Genomic DNA, 18,845 nt, shown 5'->3' on the forward strand with positions numbered 1-18,845 from the left:
TGGTGCTCAGGGCTAATTCCTGGCTCTGGACTCATGGGTGACTCCTGGCGGGACTCGGGAACACATGTGATGCCAGTGATCAAACACGGTGGCTGGGTGCAAGTCAGGCGTCTGGGTTCACTGCACCTCTCCGCCCGCCATAAAGCTTTTCTTTTGCCAAAGCCAGTGGTGTGCTAACTCCAGGGCCCTCTTCCCGCTACTCACCGCCAATAAAGCTTTCTCAACCGACACTGTTCCTCAGTGGACGGAGGCGTCGGCTCTTCACGAACAGTGCAACTAGGGGATGCTTCTGCATTGCTCCTGGCCAGGAACTCGCCTCCTGCTCTCCATTCCCACGTGCCAGGGCCACACACAAAGAAAGCGCACAGCCCAGAGCCAGCCGCTTCCCCCACCCACACCCACCTTCCTGCAATTCTTTTTCCTGGAGGGGGTGGGCACGCCTGGCGGTTCCGGTGCTGCTCCGGGCCCGTGGATGGCCCAAGGGTCCATCTCGGGTGGAATCCAAGCCTTCTGCATGCAAAGTGCTCGCTGAGCCATCCATACCACTCTCTGTCCTTGGTTGGGGGGTCATGCCCACCGGCTCTGCACTCAGGGACCCCTCCTGGAGGAGCTGGGGGAATCCCAGCATGGGATCCCTACGTGCTGTATTCCTCTCCGGCCCACCATTCTCCTTTGTAAGTCTTCGCTTCTCCCCCTTTATAAAGACCCCCCCGACCCCCCCCCGCCAAATTCAAGGGTGGAAGTACAGCGGACAGGGGCCTTGCTGCGCCACTGGCAGGTTGCTTCCCCCACCATATGTGGCCCCTGGGCACCTCCAGGAGTGACTCTTGAGCACAGAGCCCGGAGTGAGCCTTGGGCACAGTCGGTGCGCCCCCTCCCAGGCCCCCCAACTTAGGGTGGAACCCTGGGGGCACAGTGCATCACAGCACCGCGTCCTGGGCGGGCCGGAGGGGCCTTTGGGGCGAAACCTGCCTTTCGCACAGACTCGGACCCCCCGAGGGCCTACGAGGGGGCGGGGGGTAAAGGGGCCCCAGAGGCGCACGCGGCGGGGTCGCTGCGCTGCGGCGGGGCTGGCCCTGGGGGGACCCGCGGGGGTCGCGGGCTCCAGGACCCCGAACCAGCACCGCGCAACCCAGCTCCGGTCTCGCCCAGGCCGCGGGGTCCTGGGCGGTGCCGGGCCGGAGGTCAGGAAGGCGCACGCGCGGCCCGGCCAGCTGCCCACCCCGCGGCCGCTCCACCCCGCGGCCGTCCGTCCACGCGCGCCGGAAGGGGTGGGCCGCCGCCGCCGCCGCCGCGCACCATGGCCTCCCGCGGGTTGCTGGGCATCCTCCTCCTCTCGGCCGTGCCCCTGCTGTGCGTGGCGCTGCGACGCGCGACCCCGGAGTTCGGTAAGCGGCGCCTTACCCTCCTCTAGGCTTTCGCACGCGCGCGGCTCTCCTGCGGTGCTGTAGAAACACAGTCGGCCGGCTAGGTCGCCGCGAGCGACTGACTACAACTCCCAGGCTACACCGCGCCGGCCGACCGCTTCCGCTTCCGTTTCGCGGGCCGGGGCGGGGAGCGGCGCGGGCGTCCCGGGGCGAGGGTGGAGCAGGGGCCGCGGCGGGGCCACGCCCCCCCAGCTCTGGCCGAGCCTTGCGTGGCAGGTCAGGCACGAATTGCAGAAGCATAGACACTATTCGATCCCTCTCGGAGAACCGACGGGAAACAGACGGGTTGACGGTTTTATTTGCCTTCTGCAGAATATATGTAGAAATCGAAAATCAGGATGAAGGCCTTTGGAAGGAGGGTCGGGAGGAAATTCTGGTGTAAAGGAATTGTGACGTGCTGAAGGAGGTGCACGGAGACTCTGTGACCCGCAGGAAGTCTGGCGGAGAGCAGCCTAGAGAACCACCTGGAATAGTTTATTATTATTATCATCGTCGCCATTATTATTTTATTCCACTTCCAGCCTTACCTGCTGTCCTACCTCGCAAGCCCTCATAGTCACACTCTTGGCTGGAGCTGCCCATTGAGTGCCCAAGGGAAAGGTTTTAGTACTCTTCCACTTTCCTGGGCTGGGCTTGTGCACCAATATTGAAAATGATCCCTATCTCTTTTTTTCGTTGCAAAAAGCGTTATTATTGTCGGTACATTTTTACTTGTAGTTACATTCAATATTGCAAGTTTATTCCTCACTTTTGTTCCTCGCTTAACTCTCTCTGCACATGGACTCTTGAGAGAGGGACCTGAAGAATTAACCTAAATTTTTTTCACTTGAATGCTGCATGCACGCACACACATGTGCACACACACACACACACACACACACACACACACAAAGAAGTCTAGTTTTTTGTATTCCCACATGCAGATTGCTTGCTTGTTAAAACAAAAGGAACATAAATCCCATAACTCAGCGCTGTGGTATTGAATGACTTTTTTGGAGACGGGGTTTCTAGCACTTTGAGCTATTCTTCCATCTCCACAATTCATTACCAGGGTAATATTATCTTCTCTGAGCAGAAGGAAAATTGCATTTTATAAACAGAATTTATGCATTATTCATAAATTTATAATGTGAACTCACTTGGATCATATCTATGTTTCAGATGTTTTAGAATTGTTTCCCAAAACTTGTTCTGATAATGATGATCATGATCAGTTTTAGAATCCAGGGAGACAGGAAGTCATGGTACAGTTGTATCATAACTTTTTCTATATGTTAATAGTATAATGTATTTATTTATTTGTAATATTAATATAAGTGAACTTTAACTTTTTTGGGGGGTGTTTACACCCTGTGGTTCTCAGGACTGCCTCCTGGCTTTGTGCTCAGGGATCCCTCCTGGTAGGGTATGGGAGATCCTATGGCATGCCAGGAATTGAATCCAGGTCAACCATGTTCAAGGCAAGCACTCTATCCACTGTACTATCACTTTGGCCCTAACTTTTTCTTTTTTATCTTTTAAGGAATTAAAGATATAATTTTGCTCTGTGGCCGGATTTTCTTACTGCTTGCTCTTCTTACGTTAATTATTTCTGTGACTACCTCATGGCTGAACTCTTTTAAATCTTCTCCAGTTTATCTGAAAGGTAAGTTTATTATTTATGCTACATTATACTTTTCTAGTAAGTTTCTCCTTTATTTGTTCTAGCACTTTTCACAGTAATAAACATACTTCTGGGCTGATGAGAGAGTACAGAAGGTAAGGCACTTAACCTTGTACGTGTCTGACCCTGGTTTGATCCTTGGTCAGTTGTCCCTTGAGTGGCATCAGGAGTGCTCCCTGAGCACTACTAGGCATGGCCCCCAAACAAAGCAACATTTTACTATTGTTTTGATAGGTGTTATTTCAAAGTTTAGCTATGGGTTTGAATGAAGTATAAACCTCTATATTTTAATGAGAAATCATACTTTTTTCTTACGCTTGCATTAGAGATCATATTATTTCTAAATTGTGCATTACATCGTCTCTAAATTTAAATTGTCTTACGTATGCAACTTAACTTCTGTTTGAGATGTACCACGTTTTTGTTTATGCTTTTGTTTGGGGCCAAAAGCACCAGCAGTGTACAGGGCTTTTACTCCTGGCTCTGCACTGAGGAATTACTCCTGGAAGTACTCAGGGAGCCGTGGGGGATGCTGGGGATGAAACCAGTCAACTGCATGCAAGACAAGCACCTTGCCCACTGTACTATTGCGCTGGTCCCTTTATTTAACTGTTTTGCTCAGGGTGTTTCCCAGTGGTCCTGGGAGGGAGCAGGGGTGAGCATGCAGGGTCGGAGTTCAAACCTGGGCTTCCCTCTCATGACAAATGAACTCAGTCCATGGAACCAGCTCTCAAAGCCAACAGTTCAATTCCTTTGGTCGGTTCGGTGAATGATGGCCTACTGTTCTCTCACTCTCAGAGTTGCTCGGCACCCTCCCACTAGGCCTTCACTTTCACTGCCAAGTGTAAGGGTGGCAGAATGCCCCTCCCTGTGCACCAGTCCACACCATATGTGCAGATGGAGGTTCTCATGCTCTGGAGCTGCCCTGGTTTTCATGACTCTAAAGAGGAAAAATAAATCTACCATAAAAATCTGTGGGTGATTATTCTCTCCCAAACAATACCATGCATACATGGTTGTTTTTTTTTTCTTTTTTTTTGCTTCTTGGGTCACACCCGGTGATGCACAGGGGTTGCTCCTGGCTCATGCAGTCAGGAATTACTCCTGGTGGTGCTGGGGGCACCATAAAGGATGCTGGGAATTGAACCCGGGTCAACCGCGTGCAAGGCAAGTGCCCTACCCTCTGTGCTATTGCTTCAGCCCCTATGTTTTTGTTTTTGTTTGAGATGCTGGCGGTGTTCGGGAGCTATGCCCAGCACAGTGCTTGGGGGCAATTCCCAGAGGTGCTCAGGGAACCAGGCGGTGTTGGGGAGAAAACCTGGGGCTCCTGCATTCCAAGAATGTGTTCCCAGGCCCAGGAATAGAATCTTTGGGGGCAACCTCGGGTGGTGCTCAGTGGTTCCTTTGGGCAGTGCTTAGAGGACCATGTGGTTCTGGGGATCAAACCCGGTGTTGGCCACACGTAAGGCAAACACTCACCCTTGTACTAGCTCTCTTGCTCCTGGTTGCAGATTTATTTTCTATTTCTGATGTCTGCATGGATTATCACTTCATTATCTGAAAAATGTTTTGGAAGGCCTCTCTTTCCCAGACCGTTAAGATCCACAGACTCTTTTTAGTGAAAAGAACATTCACTTCAATGGGACGGGATGCATGGGGAATCTTGTGATGGGGAGGCAGAACCGGCCCTGCCTCCTGCCCAAATGAGACCCCAAGCGATCGCCCATGAACAGCTCCTACGCTCCTGAACAGCCATGATCCCAGCGCCACAGAAACCAATCTCGGAATGCAGCGGCTGCTGGCAGAAATACCTCTGGACTTAATACCAGAATTCCAAATCTGGGCGGATGCTTTCGCGACCGTGCAACATCATATGCTCTTTGTTACCAACAATAGAAAACGTACAATCTAATGATGCCATTCTGACAGGTCTGACTGTTGGGGGGAAACTCCAAATAATGATAGTGAGTTTCCCATCGAAAATTGAATGTAATCAAAGTAAGGAAAGAGTAAAGTGAAAATCATCTGCCACACAGGCAGAGGGAGAGTGGGAGAGGGGGTATGCTGGGGCTATTGGTGGTGGAACATGTGCACTGGTGAAGGGATGGGTGTTTGAGCATAGTATGACTGAGACTTGATCCTAAAAGCCCTGTAACTGCTCTCATGGTAACTGAATTAAAAAATAAATAAATTGGGGCTGGAGCGATAGCACAGCGGGTAGGGCGTTTGCCTTGCACGCGGCCGACCCGGGTTCTAATCCCAGGATCCCATATGGTCCCCTGAGCAACGCCAGGGGTAATTCCTGAGTGAAGAGCCAGGAGTAACTCCTGTTGCATCGCCGGGTGTGACCCAAAAACAAAACAAAACAAAAAAAAAAAAAATTAAAAAAAAGAGCATTCACTTCACTGGTAACTCGGAAATTTAAAAACACTTTTCTGTTTTGATGTCTTAGGAGAAGAGGAGGAGAATGAGAAAAGGCAAAAACTTGTGAGGAAAAAGCAACAAGAGGCTCAGGGTGAGAAGGTAAGACAGGATTGTTGGAATATGTATGGACAGGCACAGAATACCAGCCACCCAGTCACTTAGCGTTTACACTGTCATCCCGTTGCTCATCGATTTGCTCGAGCGGGCACCAGTAATGTCTCCATTGTGAGACTTGTTGTTACTGTTTTTGGCATATCGAATACACCATGGGTAGCTTGCCAGGCTCTGCCGTGTGGGCAGGATACTCTCAGTAGCTTTCAGGGCTCTCGGAGAGGGACAGAGGAACCGAACCCGGGACAGCTGCGTGCAAGACCAACGCCATACCCGCTGCGTTACCGCTTCAGCCCAGTGTTTACATATTAGATTAAAAAAACATTTGGTAAGGGGGCACCCACTAGTGCTCAGATTCACTCCTGGCTGTGATCAGGGGTCATTCTTGGCAGGGCTCGTGCAACCACGTGTGGTGCGAGGGCTTGAACCTGGGTTGGCCGCTTGCAAGGTGAGCACTGTAGTTGCTGTACTATCTCTCTGACCCATCAATTTGTTTGTTTTTTGTCTGTTTGGGGGCCACACCTGGCTGTGCCCAGGGGCTGTTTCTGGATCTGTGCTCAGGAGTGACCCCTGACGGTACTTGGGGATCATATCTGGTGCTGGGGATCAAACCAGGGCTAGCAGCCTGCAAGGCCAGTGCCCCGGTACCACCTCTCTAGTCCTGGCATTTAACATTTGGGTTTGTTGCTTTTTGTTTCTGTGCTAGGTTTTGAAATGAATATTGAAATCAAATCATTAGTTAAAAAATTTTTTTTAGGGGATGGGAGAGTGTTTGGGTCACAGCTGTGTTCAGGGCTGCTCCTGGCTCTGTGCTCAGGGATCACCCCTTGGGTGCTCTGGGGTCCGTATGGGGTGCAGAAAAGTAAACCCAGGTCAGCTGTGTGTAAGGCAAGAATGTGCTGCTGTACTGTCTCTGGACCCCTAAAATAAAAATAAGAAATGTACAGTTTAGTGACAGAACATTTATTGCTTTTCTCCAGAACATTTTCTTCTTTTCTGCCCAAATTCCATATCCATCAAACAGTCACTCTGACGTATAGGTTGGCCGTAAACAAGCACCTTTTCATGTCTTGAAAGAATCCACGTAAGTCCAAAAACTCTTTTCTCCATATCCAGTGAAAACTCTTCCAAGAGAGTTTATCTTTCTCGAGAGGGCTTTCACCTCGACGGTGTGTCTTCTCGCCCTCGTTGTCACGGAACACTTCCTGTATATGAACATTACCTGCTCTAGTAAGTCTTGTCTTTCTTTGCAGTGTGAGGGATCAACCGCAGTTCTTGTGTGCACTTGACCACTGAGCCACATCCCTGGCCCCCTAATACTAAAGGTTATACATAGGCCCCCTTTTAAGTGCAAGAATGGGGGCTGGTGTGGAGAGCTGCTATAGCAGCTAAGATGCTTGCCTTGTGGGCAGCTGATCTGAACAGTCCCTGGCCTGTTAATCCCTGGCTTAGGCGTTTAGCCCCACTGGGTATGGGCCAGACCCCTTCTCCTCTGCAAAAAAAAAAATAGGGGTTCGGAGAGATAGGACAGGATAGCACTTGCCTTAACATGCTGCTGACCCACTTGGATCCCTAACATTGCATATGATCCCCTGGGCACTGCCAAGGGTCACTTCTAAGCACAGAGTTTGTCTCTGAGCACTGCTGAGTGGGAGTACCGCAAACTGCCCTTCCCTCCACAAGGAAAGACCAGAAACATCTGTACTTATTTGCATTATATCTGTGTGCATGATTTTTGGGTTTTGTTGTTTTTTTTTGTTGTTGTTGTTGAGTTTTGAGCCACACCTAGTGATGCTCAGGTTCTTCCTGGCTCTGCACTCAGTAATTACTCCTGGTAGTGCTGGGGAACCATACGCGGTACTGGGAATCAAACTCAGGTTGGCCGCATGCCAGGCAAATGCCCTGCCTGCTGTGTGATCTCTCCAGCCCCTGTCTGTGAGTTCACAGAGTGAAACCTGGGGCTCCCTGGTGGCGCTTCTACGTGCAGACATGCGCTCAGCTTGCCGCCCGGAGTATACTGTAGTTTCAGCAAAACTGAGTTAGTGTAAAGCAGCGTCTGTGTGTGTGTGTGTGTGTGTGTGTATGTGTGTGTGTGTGTGTGTGTGTAGTAATATAGTTTTATTTGGAAAGGACAAGGGAGAGAAGAATGGGGGCAGGCGTTGTGGAGGAACCTCCATAAAGTAAAGGGAACACACACCCCAAATGGGCACGTGGGTGATTCCACATGTGCATCTCTGGTTTTTTCTTTGTAGCTTGCTAAGTAATGTAAAGTCAGAGGAAATTGCATAGAGAGTAATGCCCCCCAATTTATTTCTTTGAGCAGGCCAGCAGATATCGAGAGACTGTTTTAAAACCTCAGCAGGAAATGAAATTAAGAAAACTGGAGGAGCGCTTTTATCAGATGGCCGGTGAAGCCTGGAAGCTGAGCACTGGCCTTAAGCTCAGGGTAAGGAATTGCTCTTTGGAATTCTGTTCATTGCATGTGCTTCCTTTTGCATGTATTGATTTTACGTTTGAAATTTGGGTGATGATTTGACTGTTTACTGACAGTGATTGCTGAGTAATTTTGTCGAGTGCTTCAGTGGTTTTTGGTGCTGAAAAAGCATAGATTTCAATCCTTGAAAAAGGCAGCCTTTGGAAAAACTTGACTGAATCACTGTTGATTGTTTTTTTAGCCACATCTGGTGAGGCACAGGAGTTACTCCTGGCTCTGTACTAAGGAATTATTCCTGGTGGGGCTCAGAGGACCATGCCGGGGATCAAACATGGATTGGCTGTGTGCAGAACAAACGCTCTATCCGCTGTACATCTCTCTGGTCCCTTGTTTGTTTTCTGTTGTTGCCTTGGGGCCACACCCCGTGCCTGTATGTTATGCACCTCTGATCACTGAGACTCTCCCCAGCCCAAATCATTTTAAATAAAGGGGTTCAGCTCTTCCCTGAAGTAGGATCTTCAAGCTCATACCCCCAGAGTTCCACTCTGGTTTGGTTTGGTTTGCTTTGGGGCCACACTGGGCCGTGGACAGGGGTCACTCCAGCTCTGTGCTCAGGGGACTGTGCAATGCTCAGGATTGAACCTGGGGCTCCTGCATGCAAAGCCTGCGCTCAGCCCTCTGAGCTACATCTCTCTGGCCCTTCAGGTTTTTCTCGGCAAAGGAGCCTTAATTTTCTGGGCCTAATAATGACTCAATTGCCAGGCTCTGCTGTGTGGGCAGGATACTCTTGGTAGCTTCCTGGGCTTGCCAAGAGGGGCAGAGGAATCAAACCCGGTTGGCTGCATGCAAGGCAGACGCCCTACCTGCTGTGTTATCACTCCAGCCTCATAAGTATATAACACCTCAAAAATATATAACAAAGATTTTGATATTATAAAGGAAGAACTGACTCATAACTTTCCTGCACATTTAAGAAACTTTCTGTTATAACCCCAAAAGAGTTTAAAACATGATACTGCAGGAATGTCCCATTGTTCCAAAGGTGCTTATTTGAAGTCCAAAATTTTCAAAATAGCATTAATTTAAAAATCTGCTATGTGGCACGGAGGAGGGTGGAGGTAGGTACTACATCAAGTAAGGATAAGGTGGTCCACTTTTGGGCCACAGAATCACATTCCACTAGCAACATTTTCTTGTTCCTTGAGTTCTTACACCAAAACAAAAGTTAAAAATTTTCTTTCACTTCACCTTTAAATGAATGTACGCAAATGGCATATTCGATATGCCAAAAACAGTAACAACAAGTCTCATAATGGAGACGTTACTGGTGCCCGCTAGAGCAATGGGATGACAGTGACACAGTGAATAATGACTCAATTATATATTTCATTGAATGCCATAAGGGTGAAAGAAAATAACTTTTTTTTTGGGAGGGAGGCTACACCCAGTGATGTTCAGGGTTATTCCGGCTCTGCACTCAGGAATTACTCCTGGTGGTATTTGGGTGACCCTATGGGATGTTGGGGATTGAACCCAGGCTGGCTGTGTGCAAGGCAATTACCCTACCTGCTGTACTATTTCTCCAGCCCCAGAAAATAACCATTTTGAGTTAAAGTTGGTTTGAGAACATTTCTTTAGAAGTTGTCTAAATTGTCTCTGTTTTTGACCAGGGTAATGAAGATCTGATGCATGAAAATAAGAGCCAGACATCTTTTGAAACATCAAACAGAGAAGCAGCAAGGAAACGTAACTTGCCTGAACCTTCAATCAGAATTTCATCACCTATTGGACAATCCACACAAAAGAAGGTTTATTGCTTAGTCCTTATCACTGAGACATATCAGTGTGGTGGGAACATTGTTCTCTGGATGAGGACATGTACTGTGTGAAGATGAAGATAAACTTGTAATCTAGATAGTTTCTTTCAAGCACTTTGCATAGTGATCTAGGTTGTTAAAAATTAATAGTAAATGTAAATTTACTTAACATTGATTTCTGAACCAAACTGAAAAGGAAGCTATGGATATAATGATAGGGTTATTAAATGCTCATTTATTTCCTAGGAAATAACTTGATTATGTAAATATGAAAAAATATAATGTTAATTGTACTCAGGGAAAGTTTTCTTTGAATAACTAAGGTACGATTAAGCTATGTTTATTCGTGAGTGACTAATAACGAAACTTCTTTTCTTCACTCTTCCTTCCCCGGAAGGAGGTAAAGCTGGTAGCCATTGGCTGTTGTGCAGTGCGTGGGTGTAAGGTTCTAGGTTTAGGGCTGACTCTGGCTCAGCACTCAGGGATCACTTCTGGAGGACTCAGGGGACCGTATCAGGTGCTGGGGATCGAACCTGGGTCAGCTGCATGCAAGGCAAGTGCCCTACCCACTATACTATCACGCCAGCCCCTATTCTTTCTTTTTTTAAAAAAAAAAAAAAACAACAACTTTTATTCCTAAATTAACTTTGATTTGGAGCTGGAGAGATTTGGAATAACAGCTCTGATTTTCCTGACCCCACAGAAAGCTTGTAGGTGCTCTGCAAGGCTGGTTTCTATTGCTGAGGGTATGACTCAGGGGCAGAGTAAACTTCTGAGCACTGGGTTTGATCCCTGATACCTCAGAAATACCCGAAATAGAGTTTTTGTTTGTTGTTTGTTTTTGCAATAGCCAGCAATGCTCAGGGAACTAGTCCTGGCTCTGTACTCAAGAATCACACCTGGTGCTGCTTGGGGGTCCGATGGGATGTCAGGAACTGAAGCCAGGTTGGCCTCAAGCAAGGCAAACACTACTGTACTATTGCTCCAGCATTTTTTCACCCATTTTTTAAAAGGAATATTTTAACAAGTTTTACTCCAAGATCGTTTTTCTTGAAACTTAATTAGAAAGATGTGAGAGGGAAGAAAAAGGAGAAGTGTGTTTTCACAAGAGAACGTGGACTTGTCCAGAGTGGAAATAAGCAAAGAAACACAGGGATAAGCAAGAGAGGTACATGTTCAAGGGAGAACACTGGCGTGAAGAACAGAACCAACTCCTACTTTACCTATTAGGACAGAGTTGCTCACCTAAAACCATTTAATGGAAATCTCGCATTAAGTTTAGGTATGGACTGGAGTAACTGCACAGTGGGTAGGGCATTTGCCTTGCACATGGCTGACCTGGGTTCGATTCCTCCGCCCCTCTTGGAGAGCCCGGCAAGCTACCGAGAGTATCCCGCCCTCACGGCAGAGCCTGGCAAGCTCCCCATGGTGTATTCGATATGCCAAAAAACAGTAACAAGTCTCACAATGGAGACATTACTGGTGCCCGTTTGAGCAAATCGATGAACAATGGGATAACAGTGCAACAGTGCTACAGTGCTATGTGTAAACTCTATAGTAAAGGGAATACTTCTTGAAAATTTTCTTCAAAATTTTCCATTCTTGGGGCTGGAGAGAGAGAGCACAGCAGGTTGGGTGTTTGCCTGGCTCACAGCCAACCTGAGTTTGATCCCTGAGTGAAAAGCCAGGAATAAGCCCTGAGCACAGCCAGGTGTGGCTTCAAAACCAATCAAAAGAATAATATTTACATTCTTGTTACTAACTTTTCCTTAGGTTCTTGAATTACCCGAAGAACCTCCTGAAACAGCTGAAGAAGTAAGCTCATTTTTTTTCTCTTTTAAAATTAATGTATTTTTACATTTCTCTAACATCAAGTGTGCCTTATCTGAACTTGGGTTCAGCAAGGAAACTAGCATGAATGTTTATGTGCGAGTACTGTGATTAGCCAGTCAGATCAGCCAAATCAACCCAGAGCCTGGCAAGCTACCAGTGGCATATTCGATATGCCAAAACAGTAACAAGTCTCACAATGGAGACGTTACTGGTGCCTGCTCGAGCAAATCGATGAACGCTGGAACAACAGTACTACAGCGCTACTGTAATTAGGTTTGGTTTTGAGCGCTACTCTGCCCTGCTGTCCACCATGCTTGCATTTTCCAGCCCTTCCTCTGCAGCCAGCACTTTTATAGCAAGGGCGTCACCCGGACATCGTCAGAATCACCAAATGACTTCGCTGAATGCAGTGGGCAAATCTGTCTGCACGCTGGGCACTGAGCCCTGGTCTCATGCATGCAGGCCATTTGCTCGTCACTGACCCACCTCCCCTGAGGAACCGCAGTTCCCAGACAGGCTTCAGGGGCCAGGGATGAAGCCTAGTGACACCACTCTTGCTCACCTGTGTGAGGCCCTGGGTTTGAATCTTAGCGCCGCATATGTCCCCCTGCCCCACCCCCCATAAAAAGGACTTTAAAAATAAAAGAATGCAGAGCGAACCTCTCATCAATCACTGGTACACCACCCACGCCCACGCCCACCCATCCGACCCTTTCCCACTGTTCCTCAGGCTCGGGGCGGGGGAGGGAGGCTGTGGTGACCACTTATGCTCTTGGAGCAGCTGCCAGCTCGGCCCTTTGTGCGTTCCGAGTAGGAAGCCCAAGCCGGACTCCTGTGCCGTTGCCTGGTCTGAACCCACACACATCAGATTCTGGACACTGGGTTGTCAGTGAATCCTTTGAACCTGTACCTTTTTGTGATTGTCGGTGGAAAGACTGTTTTTCTTTAGCATCTCTAGATTCTGACCCCTGCAATGGAGATGGTGCTTTTGCTTAGCTCTTTCTTTTCTTTACTTTTTTGGTCACATCCTGTGATGCTCAGGGGTTACTCCTGGCTCTGCACTCAGGAATCACTCCTGCCAGTACTCAGGGGACCATATGGGATGCCAGGGAGCCAGTGCGGTTCAGCTGTGTGCAAGGCAAAGACCCTCCCCACCGTACTTTCACTCCAGCCCCTGCTTAGCTATTTAGAAGTTACCCATTTCATCTGCCCCTCCCATCTCATCCCTCTCCTCATTCAGGGGTCCTCAGGGCTTACTCCTGCGTCCATGCTCAGAGATCATACCTGTTGGTGCTCAGGGACCGTATGTGGTGCCAGGGATTAGACCTGGGTCAGCTGCATGTAAGCCAGGTGTCTTACCTACTGTACTACCTCTCTGACCCCCAACCCAAATCTGTTTATTTTTTAGTACAAATTTCATAAACACATAGACTTTCATGTTTCATAATGTTAACGGAGTTTCATCAGGAATATCCGTAATGTGGCAAGGGAGATTGCTCCGAGGGCTGGAGCATGAGGTCTGCAGGCGGCCCCCTGGGCCCGCACCCTGGCACCTCAGGGTACCCCAAACACCAAGCTGCCAGTAGTACTTGGAACTACTGGGTGGCCCTCAAGAAACAAACAATAACTGAGTTGTAGTTGATGCTGCTTGACACTTACAGTGTACTTTATTCTACACTGTTCAGGAAAAGCTAGTGATCAGAGATGTGTTGTCTCCGAACCACTGGGCAAGGCACGATCTGTGTGTAGTGCCCCACTCGTGTTTCCGAGCACGCAGCCAGAGGGTTCTTGGCCGTGTCTCACGGTGCCGAGGGAAGCCTGTGGTGCCCGTGCCTGGGAAGCACGTGCTACGGCCTTTAGCAGCCCCCCCATCCCTAACAACCTGGCTTTCCACTAACTAGCCACAAGGTGTTAGTTTTATTTTCTGGGATAACTTCGAGTATCCCAGTCCATCTCTTCTGTGGTGCCAGGGTTCACACCCAGCAGACACAAACGCGAAGCAGGTACTTGACCATCTTAGTCCCATGTGCCTTGGGTTCTGTGTCTGGGCCACTCGTGAGCTCTGCACTCAGGGATCACCCCTGGTGGTGCGTGGGGGTGTGGATGTGGTGCTGGCCAGCTGATGTTCCCGCCCTAGATCTCATGGCCTGTTTCTGGCAGTCACCCTGTCCCTGCACATTTCTCTGCCTCCTTTTCTCCTCTATTTTACCTGGGCTCAGGGGCCAGGGGAGCTTGCCCTGGGGGCGTGGGACCCACTCCTGGCAGCACATGGCCCATCTACACACAGACCCCTCAGCACGAGCCAGAAGCCCGGTGTGGCCCTAAACTCCCCGCAAACCCAACCCCAGAATCTACTGTTGCCTCAGCGGATGCCCAGGCTGCTGTGGCTGGGTTTGCCAGAGACAAGGATGGGTTTCCTCACTGGCAAACAGCCCCAGGGTTGGTTATTAGAGATCTCTGCTGACAACTCCTTCAGTCACCTGCAGTCTGCACACTCTCCTGAGCTGTGTCTTATGAAAGTAAAGTCACGAAAACCTGGGCCTGAAGCAGGGTGAGTCAGCAGCCCCGCTCCCCGGAGAGGGTGCCCCAGGGGTGCTGCGGTGGCCAAAGGCAGCAGTAGGGCGACGGGCTCACTGGTGTTTCCTCGGCCATCGCCTCGCCAGTGGTCTCTGTGGCCGCACGGGGCCCTGATCAGGAGGGCCCTTCAGAAGCCCCGTTAGTCTGGGCAGCACTGGGCTTCTCAGTCCTAAAACTGAGATGTTTTTCAGTTTTAAAGGTATTATTTCTGGGGCTGGAGCAGTAGCACAGCGGGCAGGGTGTTGGCCTTGCATGCAGTGGACTCGGGTTCGATCCTATATAGTCCCCCGAGCACCACCAGGAGTGATTCCTGAGTGCAGAGCCAGGAGTAACCCCTGAGTATCACCGGGTGTGACCCAAAAAGAAAAAAAAGGGGGGGAATTATTTCTATGTCAGTAGTATATTTCAAACACTTGAATGTGGACCTTTATGCCCACCTACAATTCTCAGTCTACGCTCTGCCGTCCACGCCCCAGTCTGCAGTTCTCAGTCTGCAGTGTCAGGGTCAGACGGGGCCGCACACGTGCCAGTGTGCCCACTGCTCGAGCCACTGCTCCCCCTGCCTGCCGTCCTTGTACTGAACGTCCCGGTGTCTGTGTCGCCATCATGCCGACAGGTCTCAGGGTCCCTGCAGCAGCCGGGCAGTGCTCTGAGTACTCACCCAACTCTCCCTGCAGGCGGTCACCATTGCTCTCCGCTGTCCAGGTGGACGCACCCCACGGAGGCGGTTCCTCAAGTCCTGCAGTTCACAGGTGAGAATGCTCCTGCCGGGCGGATGTTCTGGTCCGAGCTGGTAGTGGTTTGACCCCTGGCAATGGGGTATCATCACGCCACTGTGCGGGATTCCCAAAGGCGAGGCTTACGAGGATGGTATTTCAGTGTGTTCTGTGTGGCAGAATTCCCTTAATGGATTGGGATTGCTCCATTCAGAATTTTTCAGCTCTTTCACCTATTTAGTTTGTTGTTGTCTGGGGACCACACCCATCAGTGCTCAGGGATTACTCCTGGTGGTGCTTCGGAGACCGTATGGGATGCCTGGGATGGAACCCAGGTCAGCTGTGTGCAAGGCAAGCGCCCAATCTGCTGTACTACTGCCCCGGCCACTATTTCTTTTTTGTTTGTTTGGGGGCCATACCTGGTGGTGCTCAGGGTTTACTCCTGGCTTTGTGCTCAGGAATCACTCCTGGAGAAGCTCAGGGGACCGTTTGGGATACCGGGGATCAAACCTGGGTTGGGAAGGCAAGTACTATCACTCTGGCCCCAGAAACTTTTTTTTGAATTTCATTTTCAGTTTGGGTGGGTAAGATGCTTTCAAGTCTAGTAACTATGTTCCTATGTTCCTGCTGTCCTTCAAGACTTTTACCTTAAGCCGGTTACTTACACTTACCTTTCAGATCATTGTTTAGGCTTAGTTTTCTTTTTTACCAGTAATTTTTTTTTTGAACCATTAGTATAGGCTGGGCAGATGACTAAGAGGCTGAATGCACACGGTTGGCACACAGGAGGCCTAGGGGCCAGCCCTGCCATGGCATGGTCCCTCACATCTCCTGGAGCTGGCCCTTGAGCCAGGAGTAGCTCCTGAGCACCACTGGGTGAAGGACAAAATGATCATAAGGCATTGCCATATTTTGGGGGACGAAGGGGTGCAGTGACAGTGGCTTAAGCCACGGGATGCCAGCAGAATCAGCAGGGGGGCGGGAGGTACGTTAGCGACTGTCTGACTGTTAGCGACTTGGTACAGGCTTTTCTGAGAAGTCTTTGGCATCAAGCTTTCTCGGTAAATTAAGAAACCTTCCTGAGGGGCTGGAGCTATAGCACAGTGGGTAGGCATTTGCTTTGCATGAGGCTGACCCAGCTTCAATTCCCAGCATCCCTGAGCATTGCCAGGTGTGACCCCCCCAAAAAAGGCAAAAAAAAAACAAACCACAAAAATCCTTCCTGAGATGCGGGTTGGAGTACACACTATGTGTAAGGGAGACCCAGGTTCAATCCCTGGTACCACAAAGTTCCTGGAGCACTGAACCAGAAATAACCCTGAGCACCTTGGGGTGTACCTGCTCTGCAAAAAAAGAGAAAGAAGCCATCCTTTGGAGGCAGTTTTTTTAGGTTGTAGTAAGTGTCATATTTAACCATTATTGCAGGAGACGGTGTCCGCTTAGAAGGAGGCCATGTGGAGGAGGCCGCAGTCTGTCATAACAGGCATTCTTTGGGACATAGGCAAGTCTAGTGTGACCAAGTTCCTCAGTGATTTTTCTCCCTTTGTTTTCTGATTCTGGGTCCACAGCTGAAGGTGTGGTGGCTTTACTCCCAGCTCTGCAGTGATCAGAGGCCCTGCCTGCTGGGGTCTGAACCCTGGCATGCTGGCCTCCCCTCAGTGAGGCTGAGGTGAACAGTTGGCTTAGTTTTTGACCCAAATAGTTTCTCCATCCTCAGCTGCTAACCCACTGTATTTAAACTTACTGAATAATTGGGCCATTCCTTTTGTCTGGGGCTTGCCTGATGATTAAATAAACACCTCTCTTGTTTGAGAGGGCCTTTTCTGAGAATGTAAGACATGCAAGGTCAAACTCTACAATGTTCCGGGGGCTGGAGTGATAGCACAGCGGGTAAGGCTTTTGCCTTGCACGCGGCCAACCCAGGTTCGATTCCCAGCATCTCATAAGGTCCCCTGAGCACTGCCAGGAGTGATTCCTGAGTGCAAAGCCAGGGGTAACCCCTGTGCATTGCCGGGTGTGACCCAGAAAGAAAAAAAAAAACACAAAAAAAACTGCAACATTCCTTCGGGAGCAGGGCTATAGCTCAAAGGTAGTGCATGTGCCCTGCATGGGTTTGATTCCTGGCACCACCCCAAACACCCCAAAAACCCCCCACGGGAAGCCCCTCTGCAAGTTCTGGAAGTTCATTTCTGAACTCTGGGGGCATGATTCCACAGTGGGAGGCCTGTCCAGCCGGGCAGGGACAGGGCGGGCACAGCTGCCAGCTTGATGACCTCGACCTCTGACCCCCAGGTCTTACTTGACTGGATGGCGAAAGTTGGCTACCACACTTCCCTCTACAGTCTCTCCACCTCTTTTCCTCGAAGAGCCTTGCAAGTGGACGAGGGCTGGTCGCTGTGGGACGTGGGGATAACTGTGGACACCGTCCTCAATGTGGAGAAGAAGGTGCAGAGTGAAGAGTGACCGTTCTTCAGCAGACGCCCTAGGCCGTGAACTTACGGGCTAATAAAGGATCCACCTTTGACTTGTGGCAGATGCGTTAGCTCCTGCAGCTCACCAGGGAGAGAGGAATGAGGGGTTAGGAAAGGGTGGCTGTAGGGGCGCAGTACAGTGGGTGGGGCTCTGGCCTTGCATGCACCCACTGGCTTTAATCCCCAGCACCCTCTGATCCCCTGAGCCCCACCAGGCTGATCCCTGAGCACTGAGCCAGGAGAAATTTAAAAAATACTAGAAAGGCTTGCCATTCCACGCCTTGCCAGCCTGATCCTGCATATAATCTCGTAATCATGTAATCTTGTAATTGGTTCAAGTGCATTTTACAGTGTTTGGGGGAATGTGTGCTGAGGTGAGGAGATTAATTATTAGATCTTAATTTGATTAATTGAATGTTTTGGTCTCCAACATGTGTTTTCCAGAGGATCTCAGGGATCAGTAACTGCCACCTCTTCAGTTAGTCGTTTCCCACTTAACATTAAACAATTTTAGCTCTTCAGAGTCTCCGAGAAGGGATATTTATTCTCTAGGCCAACCACCTTGGCTATACCGTAATGAGAGATTTGGGTCAGAAAAACTCCCGTTCCCCCTTCCCCAAGCCCAGCAAATCATTCCTGGACTTTGACAGATTACGTTAAAATAAACTTACATTTTGGGGAAATTTCATTTGTGGTAAATAATTAGGACAAGAAACTTCCAGGACATTTTCCCCAGGATGAGGGCGTCCTTTTGCATGACCAGTTTTTTCTGGCAGGTTTCCGAACTACTGATCTTTGTTCATCAGGATTCTGTTCAGAGATTCAGCAAGCTTCCACTGGTATTTGAAACAGACTCCAATATAAATAGGGATCAAAACTGACCAACCAAGCAGCATCTCCGTGTCTCCCTACTCTGCGGGCGAGACGGCATGTGGGCCTGGTGAAGCCTTGAGTAGGATCCCTGGCATGCGGGCCCTCAAACACCTCGGGAGCAAAGCCCCCAACTGGCATCGAGCTGGGAGTCCTGAGCATTGCAAGTGTGGCCTCCCACTTTCACAGACCGGGGAGCTGGCACAGAGAGCTAGGGACTCGAGTCCTCAAGCCCAGGGGCTGGTATCATAACCCCTCGCTGCCCACTGTACTATGGGCCCCACAGCACAATGCTAGTAATTGTTTAACAAACAGTACCTAAATTTTGGGGAATAATAAACCTCTCTCTCTCTCTCTCTCTCTCCCTCTCTCTCTCTCTCTCTCTCTCTCTCTCTCTCTCTCTCTCTCTCTCTCTCTCTCTCTCTCTCATACACACAATTCCTTAGTGGTGTGGCCATATAAATACTTCTTTTTAAAAAAACTGTTGCGGAGCTGGAGCGAT

At 49.5% G+C, this 18,845-nt stretch overlaps 1 protein-coding gene across 1 annotated transcript; it reads left to right on the forward strand.

The window, feature by feature from the left end:
- Nucleotides 1-1,246: 1,246 nt before the first annotated feature.
- Nucleotides 1,247-18,354, forward strand: UBXN8 (UBX domain protein 8). The gene is made up of 8 exons (XM_055122912.1): nucleotides 1,247-1,388; nucleotides 2,950-3,072; nucleotides 5,543-5,613; nucleotides 7,949-8,071; nucleotides 9,730-9,867; nucleotides 11,650-11,691; nucleotides 14,964-15,038; nucleotides 17,295-18,354. The coding sequence occupies exons 1-8, from the start codon at nucleotides 1,301-1,303 to the stop codon at nucleotides 17,463-17,465; spliced, it is 831 nt and encodes a 276-aa protein (XP_054978887.1). The 5' UTR covers nucleotides 1,247-1,300; the 3' UTR covers nucleotides 17,466-18,354.
- Nucleotides 18,355-18,845: the final 491 nt, after the last annotated feature.

This window comes from Sorex araneus, chromosome 1 (assembly GCF_027595985.1).
Source record: "Sorex araneus isolate mSorAra2 chromosome 1, mSorAra2.pri, whole genome shotgun sequence".
Classification (NCBI taxonomy): Eukaryota; Metazoa; Chordata; class Mammalia; order Eulipotyphla; family Soricidae; genus Sorex; species Sorex araneus.